The sequence below is a fragment of the Garra rufa genome, chromosome 18, assembly GCF_049309525.1.
Source record: "Garra rufa chromosome 18, GarRuf1.0, whole genome shotgun sequence".
Taxonomy (NCBI): Eukaryota; Metazoa; Chordata; class Actinopteri; order Cypriniformes; family Cyprinidae; genus Garra; species Garra rufa.
The window spans coordinates 39,519,626-39,544,343 of record NC_133378.1 but is presented as its reverse complement, the minus strand read 5'-3'; the positions used below and the strand labels follow the sequence as shown (position 1 = coordinate 39,544,343).

Here is a 24,718-nt window from a genome sequence, read left to right as displayed (position 1 = left end):
TGCATCTTGCAATTATATTTTTTCCAGATTTCTGAGTTTACATATTGCAATTTCTTTTTTCCACAGATTTCTGAGCTTACATCTCGCAATCCTATTTGTTTCTCAGATTTCTGAGTTTATATCTCACAATTCTATTTTTTCCACAGATTTCTGAGTTTACATATTGCAATAAATTTTTTTTCAGATTTCTGAGTTTACATCTCATAATTCTATTTTTTCAGATTTCTAAGTTTACATCTGACAATTCAGTTTTTTCCACAGATTTCTGAGTTTACATCTCAAAATTCTATTTTTTCAGATTTCTGAGTTTATATCTCACGATTCTATTTTTTTCAGATTTCTAAGTTTACATCTGACAATTCAGTTTTTTCCACAGATTTCTGAGTTTACATCTCAAAATTCTATTTTTTCAGATTTCTGAGTTTATATCTCACAATTCTATTTTTTCCACAGATTTCTGAGTTTACATCTCAAAATTCTATTTTTTCAGATTTCTGAGTTTACATCTCACAATTCTATTTTTTCCAGGTTTCTGAGTTTATATCTCACAATTCTATTTTTTCCAGGTTTCTGAGTTTATATCTCACAATTCTATTTTTTCCGATTTCTGAGTTTACATCTCACAATTCTATTTTTTCCAGGTTTCTGAGTTTACATCTCAAAATTCTATTTTTTCAGATTTCTGAGTTTATATCTCAAAATTCTATTTTTTCAGATTTCTGAGTTTACATCTCAAAATTCTATTTTTTCCAGGTTTCTGAGTTTATATCTCACAATTCTATTTTTTTTCACAGATTTCTGAGTGTACATCTTTGAATTTTTTCTCAGATTAAGTTTAAATCTGACAATTCCGTTTTTTCCACAAATTTCTGAACTTACTCTCATAATACTATTATTTCCAGTTTTATGATTTGATATCTCGTAATTCTATTTTTTCACAGATTTCTGAATTGACATCTCACAATTCTATTATTTCCAGTTTTAGCATTTGATATCTCGTAATTCTATTATTTCTCAGATTTTTGATGTGACATCTCGCAATTCTATTTTTTCCAGTTTTATAATTTGATATCTCACAACTTCACAGTTTTTTTTACAGTTTTATGAGTTTACATCTCGCAATTTAATTTTTTCTCAGATTCATGAGTCAACATCTCACAATTCAATTTTTTCTCAGATTTATGAGTTTACATCTCACAATTCTATAGTTTATATCCTACAGTTCTATTTTCCCCACAGAGTTCTGAGTTTACATTTTGCAATTTAATTTTTTCCAGTTTTATGAGTATACATCTCACACTTCTATTATTTCTCAGACATCTCGCAATTCTATTTTTTCTCCGATTTCTGAGCTGACATCTCGCAATACTATTATTTTTCAGATTTACATCTTTTTCAGTTTACATCTCAAAATTCTATTTTTCCACAGATTTCTGAGTATACATCTCACAATTCTATTATTTCTCAGATTAATGAGTTTACACCTTGCAATTCTATTTTATTTTTACAGATTTCTGAGTTTACATCTTACGATTAAAGTTTTCTCAGATTTCTGAAAAATTCTTTTTTTTTTCTCTCAGATTTTTTAACTTACATATATCAATTCTGACTTTTTTCAGATTTCCAAGTTTACAGCTTGCCATTCTGATTTTTTTTACTCTGATTTCTGAATTTACATCTTGCAATTCTGACTTTTTTTTTCTCTGATTTCTGAGTCTACATCTTGCAATTCTGAATTTTATCTCCCAGTTCTGAATTGGAAGAAAAAAAGTCAAAATTGTGAGATCCAAAATCTTTTTTTTTTTACCATATTACCATAATTACAATGATCATAAATTATAAAACTACCATAACTTAACCATAATCTTGAGGACATTAACTAAATAAAAGAAGTACCAAATCTTTCCAAAAGCCTAACTATGTTAATCTCCAAAAAAGACCAAAGTAGTCCATGTGCCTCATGCACTTCCATATAAGCCTTGTGCGATGAAATGGGTGATGCTGACAGAATTGACATTTTTTAGGTGAACTATCCCTTTAAGAGGATCATCATGAGACAGTCGTCATGGTCTAGCGGCTGTTTTTACCCTCACACCATGATTCCAGATCCTCTGTCTGGACTTGCCCACATGCCAGCTTCTCAAAGCAAAAGAGATCCGACTTCAAGCTAAGGTCTGAGAAAGAAAAACAAGGCCAATTTGATTGCACTGACATCACCACTGGAGACAATAAAATGACATCATGATCAGATAAAAAGTCCAGAAGACCTGTGCTTATCAGGATGTTATTATATCGCCTGCCGTGGACTTTGTCTACTTTATCAACACTTTCGTTTTTTTAGCATTTGCAAATTCAGCGCTAGTCCAGCCAGTCCACAGCCAGTCAGCATCATTACTTTAGTGATTACATTATCTTTCTTTCAGTTTCTCATGTAATAAAATGTTTTACAATGCTCACAATGCTGACTTTTTTTCTCTATATTCTGATTTACATCTCACAATTCTATTTTTTTCCCAGATTTCTGAGTTTGCATCTTTGAAATTCTATTTTTTCTCAGATTTCTATAATGTATATCTTGCAACTCTGACGTTTTTTATTTCTGAGTTTGCATCTCGTAATTCTGACCTTTTTATGTCGCAATTTTATTATTTCTTAGATTTCTGAGTTTACATCTCACAATTTTATTTTTTCCACAGATTTCTGAGTTGACATCTCACAATTCTATTTTTCTCAGATTTGAGTTTACATCTCGCAAATTAGTTATTTATTTATTTTTAGATTTTTTGTGTTTACATCTCACAATTCTTTTTTTTATTTTTTGAGTTTACATCTTGTAATTCTATTTTTCACAGATTTATGGGTTTACATATCGCAATTCTATTATTTCTCAGATTTCTATTATTTCTCAGATTTCTGAGCTTACATCTCGGAATTCTTTTTTTTAGATTTTTTGAATTTACATCTCACAATTCTATTTTTCACAGATTTCTGAGTTTAGATCTCACAATTCTATTATTTCTCAGATTTGTGTTTACATCTCGCAATTCTTTCTTTTGAGTTTACATCTCACAATTCTATTTTTCACAGATTTCTGGGTTTACATATCGCAATTCTATTATTTCTCAGATTTGAGTTTACATCTTGCAATTCTTTTTTCAGATTTTTTGAGTTTACATCTCACAATTCTATTTTTCTCAGATTTGAGTTTACATCTTACAATTCAATTTTTTTAGATTTCTGAGTTTACATCTCGCTATTCTATTATTTATCATATTTGAGTTTACATCTTGAAATTCTTCTTTTTGTTTTTGTTTTTTTTTTTAGATTTTTTGAGTTAACATCTCAAAATTCTATTTTCCACAGATTTTTTAGTTTACATATCGCAATTCTATTTTTTCCACAGACTTCTGAGTTGACATCTCGCAATTCTTTTTTTTTTTCAGATTTCTGAGTTTCCTATACTCACAATTCTATTATTTCCAGAGTTCTGAATTTACACCTCGCAATTCTATTTTTTTCAGATTTCTGAGTTTCCTACTCACAATTCTATTATTTCCAGAGTTCTGAATTTACATCTCACATTTCTATTTTTTCCAGATTTCTGATTTCCATGTTTTTTTTCTCAGATTACCGTTTACATCTTGCAATTCTATTATTTCTCAGATTTCTGAGCTTACATCTCGCAATTCTTTTTTTTTTTTTTAGAATTTACATCTCACAATTCTTTTTTTCCATAGATTTCTGAGTTGACATCTCACAATTCTATTTTTTCACAGATTTCTGAGTTTCTAACTCACAATTTTATTATTTCCACAGAGTTTTGAGTTTACATCTTGCAATTCTATTTCTTCTCAGATTTCTGGGTTGACATCTCACAATTCTATTTTTCACAAATTTCTGAATTGATATTTCACAATTCTAATTTTTCTGTGTTCTCACATCACACAATTATGTTTTTTCACAGATTTCTAAAGTTACATCTCATAATTCTATTTTTTCTCTGATTTTTTAGTTTACATCTTGCAATTCTATTTTTCTCAGATTTCTGAAGTTACATCTCACAATTCTATTATTTCCACAGTTCAGAGTTTACAACTCACAATTCTATTTTTCACAGATTTCTGAATTGATATCTCACAATTCTATTTTTTCTCAGATTTTTTAGTTTACATCTTGCAATTCTATTTTTCTCATTTTTCTGAAGTTACATCTCACAATTCTATTATTTCCACAGAGTTCTGAGTTTACATCTCACAATTTTATTTTTCAGATTTCTGAAGTTACATCTCACAATTTTAGTTATTTAGAGTTTACAACTTTTCTAATTCTAATTTTACAAACAATTCTAATTTTTCCAGAGTTCTGAGTTTACATTTCACAATTAATTTTTTTTATTCGATTTCTGGATTGACATCTCAATATTCTATTATAATTATTATTATTATTATTATTATTATTTCTTACAGATTTCTGAGTTTACATTTGCAATTCTATTTTTACAGATTTCTGAGTTTCTAACTTACATTTCCATTTTTTCACAGATTTCTGAGTTTACATCTCACAATTCTACTGTATATGTACAATCATAAACTACAAGTGACAACACACAGTATTATTGAAAAGTTGGAGTCAGTATAATTTTTGTCTCATTTGTTCACGAAAACTGCATTTGTTTCATTAAAAATACTATAAAAACAGTAAAATTGTAAAATATTAGAACAATATAAAAAAACTATTTTCTATGTCATTATTTTATATTTTAATTTATTCCTGTGATTAAATCTGAATTTTCAGCATCATTACTCCAGTCTTTAGAGTCACATGATCCTTCAGAAATCATACTAATATGCTGATTTGCTGCTCAGGAAACATTTCAGATTATTATCAAAGATATATGAATGTGTAGTTGCATGTGTTCAGTACTCACCGGTGGCGCTGTTGTAGCTGCTGATGGATGAGGTTATAGGTGGCGTCTCGTCGGAGTCCACGGAGCCCGTATCATCGTCTTGAGAGCATCCGGCCTGGATGGCACGCAGGTAACTGTGGCTCCGGGAGCGAAAGCAGGTGGGTGTAGGCAGATCCAAGGCCTCCACTGCCACAGAGTCCATCTGGCCATAAGCTGCACTGCCCCGGTAGCCCTGCTCCACCTGAAAGGACATGTGCAGGTTGAAGCGTCCTGTGCGAAGCCGGCGGGGCAAGCGGCCGCTACACACCCACAAGCGTGCCTCGCATGGGGTGAGATGCAGCCGGCGCTTTAGGGTGGATTGACGCATCGTCGTGCGGACATAAAGAGGAAAGGGCAGGTTTCCTTGACTGGTTTCCATTCAGTCTAATGCAACAATTGTGGCATAAAATGAGAAAAAAAATCTGTAAATGTATTCCTTTCACAGTTGTACTGATCCTTGTCGACGGATGAGGAGTTTGTTTTTATAAATTGGTACCTTACAACTAGGAAAATTGTAATATATAAATAAATAAATATATATAAATATTATATGTATTGTTTTCTAGCAGTCTATCAAATAATGTAATTAAACCTATTTTAAAAATATAATATAAAAAAGAAATAAAATACTCAGTTGTGAAAAAAATTAAAATACTTGTAATTTATACCATATTTCATCAAAAATTATAATTAAAAAAACTCTTCTACAACTGGGAAAATTGTAAAAAAAAAATTAAATGATATCCAAATATTTGTAATATAATACAATATAATATTAAAAAAAGAAAATGTATTTTTCTTAAAGAAAAGTTAATTCAGTTTAACTTCTAATAATATGTTTGCACCATGACATTATTGTTCATAATTATTGTTTATTATATATTTTTTAAATAACAACATACTCTATTGTGGAAAAATGTAAATACTTGTAATTTAGATTTATTAAAATTACCATAAAAAACTGGGAAAATTGCAAAAAAAAAAAAAAATTAAATAACATCCAAATATGTGTAATATAATATAATATAATATAAAAAAAGAAAATGTATTTTTCTTAAACAAAAGTTAATTCAGTTTTATGTCTAATAATATGTTTTGCACCATGACATTATTGTTTATGACATATTTAAATAACAAAATAAAAAAAATAATTACTTGTAATTTAGACTGTATTTCACCAATAAAATCATTCAAAAAACTCCTCTACAACTTACTTAACTTTTCCTACAAAATTGTAGGAAAAAATTTAATTGAAATAATATTTAAATATTTGTAATATAATATAGTATAATAAAAGGAAATTATTATTTCTTAAGTAAAGTTAATTAAGTTTTTTGTCTAATAATATGTTTTGCACCGTGTCATTATTGTTTTTGATATTTTTTTTAAATAACAAAATACTCTATTGTGGGGAAAAAAATGAAAAAAACTTTAAATTTAAACCATATTTCACCAAATTCTCATTCAAAAAACACTGCTACAACTGGGAAAATTGTATAAGAAATGTAATTAAAATAATATTCAAATATTTCTAATATAATATAATATAATATATGGGAAAAAATTCTGTTTCAGGTCTAATAATATGTTTTGTACTGTGACATTACTGCTTATGATATTAAAAAATACTGTATTGTGGATAAAAACTAAAGATATATTATTTAAATAGTAAGATATGTATATATTTTTCTGTAATACAGTGTTTTTATTTTAAATCTAATGATAATCTCAAACTGAAATGTACAAAAGAAAAAATGTCTTCATTGCAGTAATGAGAGAAAAGGGGATTGCTGTCACAAAATAATGTCACAATGCAAAAAATAAAAATAAAAAGCCTTGTTTTTAATATCTATGCAAGTAATTTCAAAAAGTATTTGCTTTCCCTTTTGTGTAAATATAATTTCCCCCTTTGTTTTGCTTCAATTCCATCAGGAAGAATCCAGAAAATGCCTCAGAGAGTCTATCAAATCCAAAATGATGCAGTTGAATCTTAAAGTCTTTCCAAACTAACCTGCAAACTAAACACAATCACGGTTCACACTCTCTCAAAGCCTAAGAGTAAAGCGTAAAGAGAGAGTTTGTGTTTGTTTATCCAGCAGGAGACACTTCTCACAGAGACACAACAACAGAATAGGAGGGTTGTGTGAGTTTGTCAGGGATAAATCCAACAATTAAAAGCAAACAAACTGAAAAAAACACCAAACAGCTTTAAAAGAGCTCACTGAATGAAAAACCACAAGCTAATTTCCAGGAAAATACTTATTAGTGCTGCAAATTAGCTGCTGTCCTCATTTCTCCTGACTTCTTTCCCTTTGATCCCACCATTTACTGCTCAACAGCATCTCAGAAACGACTTCTTCATGAATCATCCATCCGTCTTCACAGCACATTATCCCATTGAGCAAAACAGATCTCCAAAAAAATCAATTCTCTTTCCTCTTTAGAAATCGTTTCAGAGCCTCATCTCGCTTGACGAGTCTTGATGTCTCCATCAGTGGAGCGGACGCTTGAGTATCTTGTCCTGATAACATGCCCTCCAACTGATTTCCCACCCTCCACATCTCCTTAAACTAGCTTAAGGATGTCTTACAGCAGTTTTAATCTGGAACACTCTGTTCCTGAGGTCAAGTAAACAGCAAAACCTCTCTGACACATTTCAGCATTTGCTCTGTGATGAAGAGCGCACACATTTACAAGAGATTTTTTACATCGGAGAAGAAAATGACAGTGCCAGAGAAAAAAAACTCTCTGTTTGGATGCTTGGGTGCTGTGGTTCCTATTATGTTACTATGGCGCTGTTAGAATGTTCTGGAATTGCCATGTGGTCACTATGGTGTGCTGGGGGTTACTATGCTGATGCTAGAATGTTCTGGAGTTACTATGTGATCACTAGGGTGTTTTGGGGGTTGCTATGGTGTTATGGTGTTGTTATATGGATATTGCTATGTTGTTGCTAGGGTGTTCTGGATTTGTTATGTGGTCACTATGGTGTTCTAGAGGTTACTAATGTGTTGCTATATGGATACTGGGGTGTGCTAGGGTGTTCTGGAGGTTGCTATGGTGTTGCTATGTGGGTACTAGGTTATTCTGCGATTGCTATGTAGCTGCTAGGGTGTTCTGGAGTTGCTATGTGGTCACTATGGTGTGCTGGGGGTTACTATGGTGTTATGGTGTTGTTATATGGATATTGCTATGTTGTTGCTAGGGTGTTCTGGATTTGTTATGTGGTCACTATGGTGTTCTAGAGGTTACTAATGTGTTGCTATATGGATACTGGGGTGTGCTAGGGTGTTCCGGAGGTTGCTATGGTGTTGCTATGTGGGTACTAGGTTATTCTGCGATTGCTATGTAGCTGCTAGGGTGTTCTGGAGTTGCTATGTGGTCACTATGGTGTTGCTATATGGTTTCTAGAGAGTTGCTATGTGGATACTAGGGTGTTCTGGGGATTGTTATGGTGATGCTAGAATGTTCTGGAGTTACTATGTTGTCACTAGGGTGTTTAGGAAATGCTATAGTGTTGCTATGTGGATAATGGGGTGTTCTGGGGGTTGCTATGGTGTTGCTATGTGGGTACTAGTGTGATCAGGGGTTGCTATTATTTTGCTTTGTGGATACTAGGATATACTGTGATTACTATGTAGCTGCTAGGGTGTTCTGGAGTTGCTATGTGGTCACTATGGTGTTGCTATATGGTTTCTACAGTGTTGCTATGTGGATACTAGGGTGTTCTGAGGATTGTTATGGTGATGCTAGAATGTTCTGGAGTTACTATGTGGTCACTAGGGTGTTTAGGGAATGCTATAGTGTTGCTATGTGGATAATGGGGTGTTCTGGGGGTTGCTATGGTGTTGCTATGTGGGTACTAGTGTGATCAGGGGTTGCTATTATTTTGCTTTGTGGATACTAGGATATACTGTGATTACTATGTAGCTGCTAGGGTGTTCTGGAGTTGCTATGTGGTCACTATGGTGTTGCTATATGGTTTCTAGAGTGTTGCTATGTGGATACTAGGGTGTTCTGAGGATTGTTATGGTGATGCTAGAATGTTCTGGAGTTACTATGTGGTCACTAGGGTGTTTAGGGAATGCTATAGTGTTGCTATGTGGATAATGGGGTGTTCTGGGGGTTGCTATGTTGTTGCTATGTGGGTACTAGTGTGATCAGGGGTTGCTATTATTTTGCTTTGTGGATACTAGGATATACTGTGATTACTATGTAGCTGCTAGGGTGTTCTGGAGTTGCTATGTGGTCACTATGGTGTTGCTATATGGTTTCTAGAGTGTTGCTATGTGGATACTCTGGTGTTCTGAGGATTGTTATGGTGATGCTAGGGTGTTCTGGATTTGCTACGTGGTCACTATGTTCTTGCTATATGGTTTCTAGAGTGTTACTATTATTTTGCTATGTGGATACTAGGGTGTTTTGGGGGTTGTTATGGTGATGCTAGAATGTTCTGGAGTTACTATGTGTTCACTAGGGTTTTTTAGGGGTTGCTATGGTGTTGTATGTGGTTGCTAGGATGTTTTTGGGTTGCTATGGTGATGCTAGAACATTATGGAGTTACTATGTGGTCACTAGCATATTTTGGGGGTTGCTACGATGTTGCTATGTGGATACTAGGGTATTCTGCAATTGTTATGTAGCTGCCAGGGTGTTCTGGAGTTGCTATGTGGTCTCTGTAGCGTTGCTATATGGTTTCTAGACTGTTGCTATGTGGCTACTCGGGTGTTCTGAGGGTTGTTATGGTGATGCTAGGGTGTTCTGGAGTTGCTACGTTGTCAGTATGTTCTCACTATATGGTTTCTAGAGTGTTACTATTATTTTGCTATGTGGATATTAGGGTGTTTTGGGGGTTGTTATGGTGATGCTAGAATGTTCTGGAGTTACTATGTGGTCACTAGGGTGTTTTGGGTTTACTATGGTGTTTTATGTGGTTGCTAGGATGTTTTTGGGTTGCTATGGTGATGCTAGAACATTATGGAGTTACTATGTGGTCACTAGCATATTTTGGGGGTTGCTACGATGTTGCTATGTGGATACTAGGGTATTCTGCAATTGTTATGTAGCTGCCAGGGTGTTCTGGAGTTGCTATGTGGTCTCTGTAGTGTTGCTATATGGTTTCTAGACTGTTGCTATGTGGATACTAGGTTGACCGCTCTCCTTTCTCTCTCGCTGACCGTTTTGCTTTTATTCCACAACCACGATTTGCAACAAGTTAGCATTCCGTTAGCCGATTAGCTTGCGAATCGCGATTCCTTTTACGTCCTATTCACTCCGTTGTTCCTCCTCCCATCCCTCTCTTCAAGAGTTCATCAAAACAACAGTGGTAAGTTGGAACCATTCTACAAAAATGGTGAGTAATGGCTTCTTCTCTTGCTATTGTTGTCTGCACCACCTGCCACATGTATAGCTTATCTATCTCTGTCGGCAGTGAGCCTTATACATGTGATAAATGCAAGGAAATAGCTAGGCTGACAGAGAAGATTTCAGAACTAGAGACACACATCCAAACTTTAATGGAGGATAGTAAGAATGTGAGGGACATAGATACGGCTATGGATGTGACTAGCTCAGGGAGACATGCAAATTGTTCGGTGCCGGTAGTTACAGCGCCCGTGCAGCAGGGCAACTGGGTGACTGTGAGACGGCATAGTCGCGGGTTCCGATCAGAACATCAAACAGGTTCTCCCCACTCAGTGAAGCAACCACTGAGAAACCTGATGAAAGTGCTCTAGTAATTGGCGATTCTATTGTACGGAACGTGAAAATAGAGACTCCAGCCACCATAGTCCAGTGTTTACCGGGAGCCAGAGCGCCTGACATCTTGGCAAATTTAAAAGCGTTGGCTAATGCTAAACGTAAATTCAGTAAGATTGTTATTCACGTCGGCACTAATGATGTTCGACTTCGCCAGTCGGAGATCACTGAAAATAATGTTAAAGAGGTGTGTGAACTTGCAAGTACGATGTCAGACACTGTAATATGCTCTGGTCCCCTCCCTGCTTACCGTGGTGACGAGATACACAGTAGATTGTCATCGTTAACCAGCTGGATGTCAAAGTGGTGCCCGCGAAATAACATAGGTTTCATAGACAATTGGACTAGTTTCTGGGGCAGACCCGACCTGTTGAAAAGAGATGGTCTTCATCCCTCCGGATGTGGAGCATCTCTCCTATCTAGAAATGTGGCACACAGTCTTAGTGTTTGCACTTGACTAACTGGGGCCCAGGTCAGGAAGCAGACAGACTGGCTAAACCGACCGTCTGCTAGCCGCCTCACGTCACAGAAATCAGTTAATTCTCAGCACATAGAGACCCTAGATATCACACTATAGAGACTGTGTCTGTTCCCCGAGCTAGAAAATACAATAAACGTCCAAAGCAATGTAAGAGTAACAATTTAATTGATGTTCAACAAATAAAAAATTTATATAATACTGAGAAACAAATGATAAAGCTTGGCTTATTAAATATCACGTCACTTTCTACGAAAGCACTTTTTGTAAATTATATGATCACTGATCATAAGCTAGATGTGCTCTGTTTGACAGAAACCTGGCTAAAACCAGATGATTACATTATTTTAAATGAGGCTATCCCCCAAAATTACTGTTACAAACATGTGCCACATGTAAAAGGTAAGGGGGGAGGTGTTTGCACAATTTATAGCAATATGTTCAGTGTTTCTCAGAGAACGGGCTTTAAGTATAACTCGTTTGAAGTAATGGTGCTCCATATAACATTATCCAAAGAAATACAGACACCATACAGACTTTATTAAAGAATTTGCTGATTTTCTATCCGAATTAGTGTTGGCCGCAGATAAAGTCTTAAAGGGATGGTTCGGAGTAGAATTGACTTCATTGCTATGCACTCCGAAGCCCATGTAAATACCCCATCCAAAGTTTTTTTTACCTTAGTCGAACATTTATGGAGATATTAGAGTTTTTCGAATTGCTTGTTACAGGAGTGAATGGTACATGTGATGTATCTCGTAAACTGCACCACTAAACGTGCAAGTAATCTTACCAAACTTGTACAGTAGTGTAAATAGGTTATGTACTCACAAAACGCTGCATCGGAACATTTGTAAGTCCACCATGAGTGTTTTAAAAACACGTTTTAGCCGATCCCTGCTAGTCTCAAAAACTACAAATGGCGACACGTCGACGTCACTTCCCTGGTTTGAAAAAAGCACGTAAAAGTCCTCCTACTACATCTGTGTGCATGTCAACTTGTAGGAGGACTTTTACGTGCTTTTTTCAAACCAGGGAAGTGACGTCGACGTGTCGCCATTTGTAGTTTTTGAGACTAGTTGGGATCGGCTAAAACGTGTTTTTAAAACACTCATGGTGGACTTACAAATGCATTTCATAATCCAAATCCGTTAAAGGATTGTTAGGCTGCATTATTTAGGTCAACCGGAACCAGGGACACTTCCTATAACACCTGATGTACTCGTTGCATCAGAAGAAGAAGGGCATCTACGCTAATATTAGTATCCTTCCCTCTTATTCCGAGGTCACCGTAGCCACCTGTATCCAGATCAGACGGTCACTGCAGTCTCCCGGATCTAGTCCGTGCCCATCAGCACCCAGAGATATCCTCTACAGCCCTGAATGTCAGCAGAGACCACGTCAACTAGATGAGCCCCAGAGACAGATCATCAGTGAAGACCTCATCACCTAGACGGCCATCGACGCAAGACAGCGAAAAAACCAGATGAGTCCTCTCCAATCTGATTTTGTGGCAACTTGGAACTCTTGCATCTACATTAATATTAGTCTGTTTGTTTCTTATTCCCAGGTCACCATAGCCACCAGATCCAGTCCATATCTAGATCAGATAGTCACTGCAGTCCCCCGGATCCAGTCCAAACCAAGAGCAGATGGTGGATCAACACCTACAGCCGAATGTCAGCGGATACCATGTCAACTAGATGAGCCCCAGAGACAGATCATCAAGAAAGAACTCCTACCCTAAGCGGCCACCGGCACAAGGCCATGGGAACCAGATGAGTCCTCCCCAATTTGACTTTGTTGCAATATGGAACTCTTGCATTATTATTGACATTTTACTTTATTATTTTAATACTGTAAGGTTGCTTTGACACAACTTGTATTGTAAAAAGCGCTGTATAAATAATCTTGACTTTGACTTTGACTTTGTTCTGGGGGTTGTTATGGTGATGCTAGAATGTTCTGGAGTTACTATGTGGTCACTAGGGTGTTTTATGGGTTGTTTTGGTGTTGTTGGCTGTGTCCAAATTCAGGGTCTGCATCCTCCTTAGGACCCTTCCTACCAGGTTGAAGGAGGAGGGATCCTCTGAAGACCGCAAAACCTGGAAGTAGGTGTCTGTGAATTTGGACAGCCTACTCTTCTTTCAGTTCCCTCCCTTACCCGTTGCTCATATCCTGTCGCCTAGCAACCGTGACAGCGCTAAGCAAGAAGCAAAAACTGTTCGGTCTGCTCTTTCGTCCCTAAAAGCGTTAAAAACTGCTTCAATCACTAATAAGAAATTAGCTGTGTGTAAGGGGATATTCACACAGGCAGTAAGAAAGAAGCTAGTTTACGAAAGTGATGTTTTTTAACATATAAACATACAAATGTAAAGAAATAAGCTTAACGCTAAAACCAAAGGCCTAACTAGACAACCGCTGTAAAAAAATATTTTCTTAAACGCCAGTTTTTTTTAAACTTACATCATTACTACCGCTCGCTTCGTCCGCCATTATTTGAAAATTCTGGAAGCGCTCTGCCGAAAGGAATTATGGGATAGGTAGGACGGGAAAGGATCCACCAGACCCATCCTTCCAGTTCGGGAAAAAGGAGGACGTATTTGTGGGCCACATTTGAAGGATCCTACGAATTTGGACAGCCTTAGTCGCGGCGCTGTAACGTAACATCCTTCAAATGAGTCCTCTGAAGGATGTAGACCCTGAATTTAGACACAGCCGTTGTGTGGTTGCTAGTATGTTTTGGGGTTGCTATGGTGATGCTAGGACATTCTGCAATTTCTATGTGGTCACTAGGGTATTTTGGGGGTTGTTATGGTGTTGCTATGTGGATACTAGGATGTTCTGGAGTTGCCATGGTGTTGCTATGAAGTTGCTAGGGTGTTCTGAAGTTGCTATGTGGTCACTAGGGTATTTTGGGGGTTGCTATAGTGTTACTATTTGGTCACTAGTGTGTTCTAGAAGTTGATATGTGGTCACTATTGTGTTGTAGAGGTTGCTTTTTGGTGTTGCTATGTGGATACTAGGGTGTTTTGGGGTTGCTATTGTGATGCTAGGGCGTTCTGGAGTTGCTATGTGGTCACTATGGTGTTTAGGGGTTGCTATGGTGTTGCTATGTGGATAAGGGGGTTGTCTGGTGGTTGCTATGGTGTTGCTATGTGGATACTAGGGTGTTCTGGAGTTGACATAGTGTTGCTATGTAGTTGCTAGGGTGTTCTGGAGTTGCTATGTGGTCCTTAGGGTATTTTGGGGAATGCTATGGTGTTGCTATGTGGATACTAGGGTGTTCTGGAGTTGTTATGTGGTCACTAGGGTGTTCTAGAGTTGCTATCTGGATACTATGGTGTTTTGGGGTTGCTACGGTGATGCTATGGTGTTCTGGAGTTGCTATGTGGTCACTAGGGTGTTTAGGGGTTGCTATGTGCATAATGGGGTGGTCTGGCGGTTGCTATGGTGTTGCTATGTGAATGCTATGGTGTTTTGGGTTGCTATGGTGATGCTAGGGTGTTCTGGAGTTGCTATGTGGTCACTAGGGTGTTTAAGGGTTGCTATGGTGTTACTATGTGCATAATGGGGTGGTCTGGCGGTTGCTATGAATGCTAGGGTGTTCTGGGTGTTGCTATGTGGTCACTAGGGTATTTTGGGGGTTGCTATGATGTTGCTATGTGGATACTAGAGTTGCTACTATCATCATTAGGGTGTTCTAGGGGTTGCTATGCTGTTGCTATGTTGTTGCTAGAGTGCTTTTGGGCTCGCTACGATGTTGCTATGTGGTTGTTAGGATGCTTAGGGGTTACTAGGTTGTGGTAACTATGGTGTTCTAGGCATTGCTATGGTGCATTGCTGTGTAGTTGCTAGAGTGTCTAGGAGTTGCTAGGTGGTTGCTTTGTTCTTCTGGGTAGTGCCATGTGAAAATATACTCCAATAAATTGTGCATTACATTAAAATTTTAAACATACTCTGAGTATTATCAATAAAAATAATAACAGTGACACTTTAATCATTTAAAATAAATGAAGTAATGTTTGTGACCTGGCTCATTTTAGATCCTCGTCCCAGTGTAGAGCAACGCTGTCCGAATCCCCCATCAGCATCCCAGGGCTGCAGACCAGCCTCATCCACTCCCATCAGACAGTCCAGGTTATCCAGGCTGCGATTGGTGGAAACCTCGCATAGAGACGGCAAACAGCTGAGAGAAACACAAACACAAGAAAATGACTGGAGGAAACATCAAATTAGCATCCTCTTCTGCCACTCCACAAATTATATATGATTTTACTTTTAGTAGTGAATGAGAGCCAGGTGCAGCACAGAGGACCAGCTCTGACCAGCTTGACCATGCTAAAAAAATAAAAAAAAAAATAAATAAATGAAGGTCAGTGAGGATTCAGTCAGGGTTGTGGTGGAGGTGGTCGTCGTGCATCGGGATGCTTTGTAGTGAAGTTTAAAAGTGCTGTTATCGGGTAGAGTGAGAGTGCGTCTGACTGGTCACGTGATCAGACGGAGGCGGGACTAAACACTAACCTGTACAGGTGCGGCACCGAGGTGGTGCTTTGCAGAGGAGACCAAACCACTCCAAACTGCTTCCGCATGAAAGGACAAGGCGAGGGGCTGATAGGAAGGGTGGCCCGTTACATGATCGTTCAACATCAAAGTCAGCTGTTTGTGTTTGAGATTCATCCACAACTGACTCGACTGCATAACTTTCCAAATAAATAAATCATTAATTGTATTTTAAGCTTCAATTTAAACTCTAAACCAATTCTTGTCCTTGTTCCTAACATCTCATAAACAAAAATGTTCTTCCAGTACCAATGACAATGTATACGAAAATTAACCACGGTTTAAAAAATATGGTTAAACCAAGATAACCACAAATTAACCATAGCTTTCCAAACAGAATATTTTTTTTGCAAACTACGCTCAAAATCCTGATCTAAATCAAATGATTCACAAACCCGCTTTGAAGTTCTAAATCAAATGATTCGAGAGTGAACCACGCTCGAAATCTCGATCTGAATCAAATGATTTGCGAACCCGCTCCGAAGTTTCGTTCTAAATAAAATGATCCGCAAAGACGCAGCAAAGCTCCGCTAGAAGTCAAATGAGAGTAATAGTATGTAAAAAGAGCAAATGGGAGAAGCAGATGAACACAAAACTGCAAGAACAAAGTTTGATTTTGACACTGGTGGGACCTAATAACAGACACCCAGCTCCCCATCCAACGACAACAACATTTTTTACATTTATGATAGACTTTTGACCACAGTTTCATGTTATCTCAAGTTTATTACTATGGTAGCCAACAAACTCATAATTAATAAAGAGAGCTTTTTATGTTAGCATATTCATCAGACAATAATTGCACAAATTTGCTAATGTAAAAGTAAAGTTTAAAGAGTATAAATCATCCTATGTTTGAAGTCTTCTGATATGAAGCTTTTACTAATGAACCTGTCAACATGCTGCCATCTGCTGGTCACAGTGAATATGTTCATGATGCAAACAATGCTGAGATGTTTAGGATATTTATTATGATAAGGCACTAATAATGCACCTAATGTGATTAATATGGAGCTTTGTGTAAGTTGACAGTGTTTATGTTATGACTGTAAAAAGGTTATTATTATAGTCAGGGTTATTATAGTTAACTGAAACTACAACTACAACCACAAAAAAAAAAAAAAAAAAAAAAAAAAACATTTCTGTTGCCTGAAATAAAACAACACATAAAAAACAGTGCATTTAGTACCTGCTGTACTGTAATTACTAAAACTGAAATAAAAAATAATAGAATTGTATAAACATAATTTAAAAAACATTACAATGAAATGAAAACAGAATACAAAAAAACTGAAAATATGAATAAAAACTATATCTCAGTGATACTAAACAGTGATTATAGTTCACAAAAAGTAATAAAATCACTAAAATTGTAACTAAAATGAAAATGAAAAGCAACTAATTGAAAATACAAAAACTATAAAAGTATCTCAGTGACACTAGAATAACACTTTTTATATTTTACTAAAAATAAAACCATTAAAATGTTACTTGAAATAAAATAAATGTTTACTGAAATAAACTAATTGAAAAACTAAAAAAAAACAAGCTGCAGGTCCTTCTCAAAAAATTAGCATATTGTGATAAAGTTCATTATTTTCTGTAATGTACTGATAAACATTAGACTTTCATATATTTTAGATTCATTACACACAACTGAAGTAGTTCAAGCCTTTTATTGTTTTAATATTGATGATTTTGGCATACAGCTCATGAAAACCTCAAAAAATTAGCATATTTCATCTGACCAATAAAAGAAAAGTGTTTTTAATACAAAAAAAGTCAACCTTCAAATAATTATGTTCAGTTATGCACTCAATACTTGGTCGGGAATCCTTTTGCAGAAATGACTGCTTCAATGCGGCGTGGCATGGAGGCAATCAGCCTGTGGCACTGCTGAGGTGTTATGGAGGCCCAGGATGCTTCGATAGCGGCCTTAAGCTCATCCAGAGTGTTGGGTCTTGCGTCTCTCAACTTTCTCTTCACAATATCCCACAGATTCTCTATGGGGTTCAGGTCAGGAGAGTTGGCAGGCCAATTGAGCACAGTAATACCATGGTCAGTAAACCATTTACCAGTGGTTTTGGCACTGTGAGCAGGTGCCAGGTCGTGCTGAAAAATGAAATCTTCATCTCCATAAAGCTTTTCAGCAGATGGAAGCATGAAGTGCTCCAAAATCTCCTGACAGCTAGCTGCATTGACCCTGCCCTTGATAAAACACAGTGGACCAACACCAGCAGCTGACATGGCACCCCAGACCATCACTGACTGTGGGTACTTGACACTGGACTTCAGGCATTTTGGCATTTCCCTCTCCCCAGTCTTCCTCCAGACTCTGGCACCTTGATTTCCGAATGACATGCAAAATTTCCTTTCATCCGAAAAAAGTACTTTGGACCACTGAGCAACAGTCCAGTGCTGCTTCTCTGTAGCCCAGGTCAGGCGCTTCTGCCGCTGTTTCTGGTTCAAAAGTGGCTTGACCTGGCGCCTGTACACGGTGGCTCTGGATGTTTCTACTCCAGACTCAGTCCACTGCTTCCGCAGGTCCCCCAAGGTCTGGAATCGGTCCTTCTCAACAATCTTCCTCAGGGTCCGGTCACCTCTTCTCGTTGTGCAGCGTTTTCTGCCACACTTTTTCCTTCCCACAGACATCCCACTGAGGTGCCTTGATACAGCACTCTGGGAACAGCCTATTCGTTCAGAAATTTCTTTCTGTGTCTTACCCTCTTGCTTGAGGGTGTCAATGATGGCCTTCTGGACAGCAGTCAGGTCGGCAGTCTTACCCGTGATTGCGGTTTTGAGTAATGAACCAGGCTGGGAGTTTTTAAAAGCCTCAGGAATCTTTTGCAGGTGTTTAGAGTTCATTATTACACGGCTCTTTGGAATGCTTGATTCTGATTGGTCAGTTGAGACATTTGCAGGTTTGTTCTTTTCAAATAATCACCGCTCCAAAGTAATAACGCATAGCCGGTACTACTTGTATGTTTAAAATCCCTCCGTGCCAACAAAGATTACCGTTTGGCGCCATCTTGTGACAAACACTGGACAACCACAATTAACAATGGAAAATTTCGACATTAATCTATTTAAATTGTCTTACTAACGTACATAGTTTGAATGTTAGTCACGTGGTACTATATTGTTTCGCGGAAGGATAAAAATGTTAATTTAAAACAAATATGCCAATAAAAGATTTCAAATTCATATTCATGTCCAGTTTTATTTTCCTTATGTGGCAAGTAGCCGTGTAATAAGCGGGATAATGTACCGGCTGCCTGTACATTATCCCTTACTTAGTTGATTCAGATGATTAGGTTAATAGCTCGTTTAGAGAACCTTTTCATGATATGCTAATTTTTTGAGATAGGAATTTTGGGTTTTCATGAGCTGTATGCCAAAATCATCAATATTAAAACAATAAAAGGCTTGAACTACTTCAGTTGTGTAGTAATGAATCTAAAATATATGAAAGTCTAATGTTTATCAGTACATTACAGAAAATAATGAACTTAATCATTATCATTCAATAATGAACTATCACAATATGCTAATATTTTGAGAAGGACCTGTACATAGATATGTATTTTAAAAACAACAACAAAATTACTAATATTTTTACTAAAATTAAAATGAAAATGGGAAACATAAATATAAACTAAATATTATAATATTAATATTAATAAATATTAATACAATACTACAATATTACTACAATAGCGTCAACAATGATATATTAATGAATACTCTGTTTAAAAATTATTTTTATACTGCAAAATACTGTTGTTAAATATATATATATTTATTTGTAAAATTATATATGATTAATATTTCGGGGAAAAATTAAATATTGATAAATTCTGTTTATGTTTAAAAATTATTATTTTTATACAAATATTCATAAAATTATATATGATTAATATTTGGGGGAAAAATCAAATATTGATAAATACTGTTGTTAAAATGCCATTTAAAACAACAAAAATATCGTTTAATAATGTTGGTTTTATATTTTATGTTTAAAAAATATTATTATTATTATTATTATTATACAAATATTTGTAAAATGATATATAAATGATAGTTGGGGAAAATCAAATATGATAAATACTGTTTATGTTTAAAAAATATTATTATTATTATTATTATTATACAAATATTTGTAAAGTTATATATGATTAATATTTTGGGGGAAAATCAAATACTGACAAATACTGTTGTTAAAATGTTGTTTAATAATAATGTTGGTTTTATATTGTTTTGCTTAAAAAATATTATTATACAAATATTTGTGAAATTATATATGATTATTATTTAAGGGGGGAAAAATCAAACATTCATAAATACTGTTTATGTTTAAAATGATTAAATATGCCATTTAAAACAAAAATATTGTTTAGATATTAATAATATATATTTTTACAAATATTTGGATTTATTACTACAGTTGAAATGGCTTTTATTATTATTATTATTATTATTATTAAACATGAACACAATACTACAATATTACTACAATAGCATCTAAAAATCGAAATAGAATAGAATCTAAAAATAAAACCTTAAAAATAAACCCTAAAAAACATTTTGTTACATGACATAAAATAAACATTAATTTAAATAAAATAAAAAAATAATAATTGAAATATTTTACAAAATAATACTAGTAGTAGTTTAGCTAATAATAGTTTTAGCTAAAATTAAATGAATTCAATTATTTTTAATTAAAATAAAAACAGATAATACAAAATGAAAAATCATTTAAAATATGAACATAATAATAATAATAATTAAGTATCTCAATAATATTAAAGTAAGACTGGTGTGTGTTGATAGTGTATGTTATAGCAGGAATAGCATGTTTGACGTACTTGCGTGGCGGTAGCAGCGGCTGCTGTTCGCTGAGCGAGTGTTGCGTGGCCTTCAGGTAACTCTGGCGTCTGGCGGCGGTTTTAGGCGAGGGTTTGGGAGAAGGGGGTCCGTCTGAGTCGTCGCTGTCCTCCATATCTCCCATGGCTTTAACGTAGCTGCCGCTGCGCATCCGTCTGCACGGGATCTCACCTGGACCTCCTCCTTTACCCAGCGTCCCGCTCCAGTCACCTCCAGGCACCTGCCAAAACACTTACACTTACAATACACACACTACAATGCATCTTGGTCAAAGGATGGCAAATAAAACCTCTGAAATGTACTTTAAAATGCATGTAATGAGTTATATGTGTTATATATATATTTCTCATTTAACTCATATAACTCATTTTTAAAATTCCACTGTTAAAATGCCATTTCGATTATTGTTCACACATTACTTATGTATTCATTCAAATACTGAAATGCCATTTAAAACAAAAACAACAAGAACAAAAATATATTGTTTAGATATTACTAACATTTTTACAAATATTTGGATTTATTATTATTATTAATATTATTTATAATTTAAATGGCTTTTTTAAATTATTATTATTTGTTGGTTTTATGTTTTATGTGCTTATGAAATACTATGAAAATGTTTAAAACACTATTGTTGAAATGCCATTAAAACAACAAATAATATTGTTTAGATATCAATAATATATTTGTACACATATTTTGATTTAATTCTATAATTCAAATGGCTTTTATTATTTTTATTATATGTATTTATTTTACAAATATATATAAAAAATGATATTTAAAAATACTGTTCAAATATTAATAATATATATTTTTAATCAAATTATTATGTCTTTGTGTGTGAATATATAAAAATGCATGTAATAATATAATAATTTATAATAATTCTGTTTATAATAATAATTTTGGTTTTATGTTTAAAAATCATTATTATTACAGAAATATTGTAAAAATTTGTAAAATTATGTATATTTATAAAATTATAAAATATATAAAAATAACGATAAATACTGTTGCTGAAATGCCATTAACAACAACAAAAAATATTGTTTAGATATTAATATATATATATATATATATATATATATATATATATATATTTTTTTTTTTTTTTTTTTTTTACAAATGTTTGGATTTATTTCTGTAATCGAAATGGCTTTTATTATTATTAATAATAATAATATATGTATTTATTTTACAAATATTAAATAAATAATAATTGAAAAATACTGTTTAAATATTAATAATATATTTTTAGACCAAATTATTATTAATATTAAGTCTGTGTATGTATGTATGTATGTGTATATAATATATATATATATATATACATATACATGAATAATTTAATATATAATAGTTTTGTTAATAAAGCTGGTTTTATGTCTTTAAATGTTTACAAATAATTATTATTATTATACAAATATTTGTGAAATTATATATAATTCCTTTTTTTTAAATATTCAAATATTGATAAATACTGTTGAAATGTTTAGATTGTTTAGATATTAGTTACAGTATTTTTTTTCTTTTTTACAAATATTTGGATTTATTACTATAATTAAAATGGTTATTATTATTATCATTAGTATTATTTTACAAACATTTAAAATATATATATATATATAACACAAATACATATTATAATATAATAATATAATATAATCTCATATAATCTCCACTTGAAAACAAATAAAATGTGATAAATGTGATTTAAATAATTAAAAAGAAAATGTATATGTTATAATTCAATATAACTCAATCTCAAGACATCTCTTCACTTCACTTGTCTGTCAAGACTCACATTGACTATTCTTTCTTTCATCTGTGTGTTACCTGTAGGAAGTTGCAGGTCATCTCCTGGCCGTGGCAGGACTTAGACTTGAGCAGGGTTCTGTTGACGGTGGCTGAGCCCTTTTGAAGCACCTGTCGGGCCTGAGTGAGGGTCAGAGTGGACCACGAGCCCCTCTTCACCAGCGCATGTTCCCCAGTCTGGCCCGTGGAGGGCGGCAGGCTGACCGTGGGTTTGAGGTCGCCGCTGCTCTTGGAGGATTTCAGCGAATGTGCAGCAATGGTGTTATAGCCCTGCGGATGCGGCCTGGGCGCCGCCTGACTGTCCGACACGGCTCTGCCCAGCGTCATCATGCTAAGCGGGTTTCGATACGCCACCGCTAAGGGTCCCGCGGCGGGTTGAGCTGGCGGCTCGTCCTCCAAACCGTCGTCTGAGCTCCAGAAGCCTGAGAGATTGGGTCGCGGACGACGTTTGGTTCCTTCGGTCTTGGCGCGATCTTTGCTTTTGCTACGGCGGGTCACTTTCGCCGCATCGCCGGCTTGGCCAGCGGTGATGCTGCCTTTGACCGCCGACACCTCCAGGGATTGGGACTTGGCGAAGAGTTTCTGGACGGACTGCACCAGGTTGCGTATGCGGCTGGGACTCTCGCTACGCTGCTTGGAGCCGCGGCTGCGCCGGTGGAACTGCAACGTGCTGAAGCCGTCCCGCTGCAGCGGTAGGTGGCGCTCCAGCTGGTCCAGCAGGTTGGCCGGGAGCCGGTTCATCTTGGCAGCGGCCGCGGATGAGATGGTGGCTGTGCCGCTGCTGATCATGGCGGGAGCGCCCAGTCCTAGACCCAAATTCATGCCCATGGACATGGAGGACGTGAGGGTGCTGGAGCGACTGCCGGTCTGAGCCACACAAGCCTGCTGAGACACAACACACCATCATAAATTACCATCATCATTACTATTTCAAGTGTGATTTAAAGGGGTCCTGTTTAGCTTTTTCACTTTTTGAATTTTAGCCAGTGTGTGATGTGTATGTTTGGACATAAAAACATCTACAAAGTTACAAATCTCAAAGTCCACTTTTCAAGAACTACAACGAACGGCTCCTTTGGACTACAGCGTTTGTTTTCTGGATGCTATGATGTCACAACCGGGTCCTTTAGAATATCATTCAAATAAATCCCGCCTACAGAAATTCGAATCGTTGGCGGGTGGGGGATTGGCCTAACTTTAGAGATGTAGAATGGATAGCCACTTCTGGAATGCTTCCCGTATAAACGTGAGCATTGACTAAAGTATTCGTGAACTGCTCCGGTAGTCGTGCTGGAGCCGCGCCGTTGACGTGTGCTGTACAGAGGATCGAAACACATATAGAGCTGCGACTGATGTAAACACAAGCATTGACTTCGGAGCTGCGCCGTATACCCTGTTAAAAAAAAACAGCATATGCTGGTTAGGTATGTTTTTGTGCTGGGATGCTGGTTTCAGCTGGTTTATGCTGGTCCTTTGCTGGCTAATGCTGGTCCTTGACCAGCAACATGACTAGCTAAGGAACAGCATAAACCAGCAAAGGACCAGCATTAACCAGCAAAAGACCAGCATTAACCAGCAAAGGACCAGCATAAACCAGCTAAAGTCCAGCATAAACCAGCAAAGGACCAGCATTAACCAGCAAAGGACCAGCATAAACCAGCTAAAGACCAGCATAAACGTGAATATAGAACATGCGCTCATGCTTGGTGGTTTGAAAAACGCATTCTTTTTCACATAATTTACATTATTACAATAGCTTTCTCCCCATCCTGGTGAAATGGCTCGATTAGTTCTGGGTTTGATGAAAGTCCGCCTTCCGAAAAACAAAATGTGTTGTGATTGGTTAGCAGTCCTACTGCGTTGCGATTGGCGAACAGCTTTAGACAGCGTTTCAGTCCTGCCATGCCCCTTCCCAAAGCAGCAAGTCCCGTGTACAACTGCTCAAGCTAGATTAAAGTGATTCTTGCGTTTTCAGTATGGATATTTTTCTTACAAAAACACATCGGATCACTAAAGGAGGCTTTTACTGACCCCTCCGAAGCCACGTGAGGCTCTTTTTATTATGGATCAACTTGCTTTGGACTGATGGAGAGAAACACTTGCTATGCCGTTCTAAAGCTTGGGAGTGCCAGGATTATTTTTAATATAACTCAGATTGCATTCGTCTGAAAGAAGGAAATCATATACACCTAGGATGTGTAAAGGGTGAGTAAATAAAACCCTACAGTAGTGTTGGTCCTATCATCAGCCTGTGGGATCGCCGATAC

At 35.9% G+C, this 24,718-nt stretch overlaps 1 protein-coding gene across 1 annotated transcript in view; it reads right to left on the bottom strand.

Annotated features, from left to right (window-relative positions):
• The window catches only part of LOC141290663 (disks large-associated protein 4-like), a 55,958-nt gene extending 32,652 nt beyond the window's left edge, over window positions 1–23,306 (bottom strand). The window contains exons 1-4 of the mRNA XM_073822766.1: window positions 22,473–23,306; window positions 20,612–20,850; window positions 15,213–15,369; window positions 4,928–5,252 (exon numbers count right to left, since the gene is read on the bottom strand). Coding sequence (XP_073678867.1) covers window positions 4,928–5,252; window positions 15,213–15,369; window positions 20,612–20,850; window positions 22,473–23,285 — 1,534 coding nt within the window. The 5' untranslated portion in view covers window positions 23,286–23,306. The remainder of the gene's footprint in view (window positions 1–4,927; window positions 5,253–15,212; window positions 15,370–20,611; window positions 20,851–22,472) is intronic.
• Window positions 23,307–24,718: the final 1,412 nt, after the last annotated feature.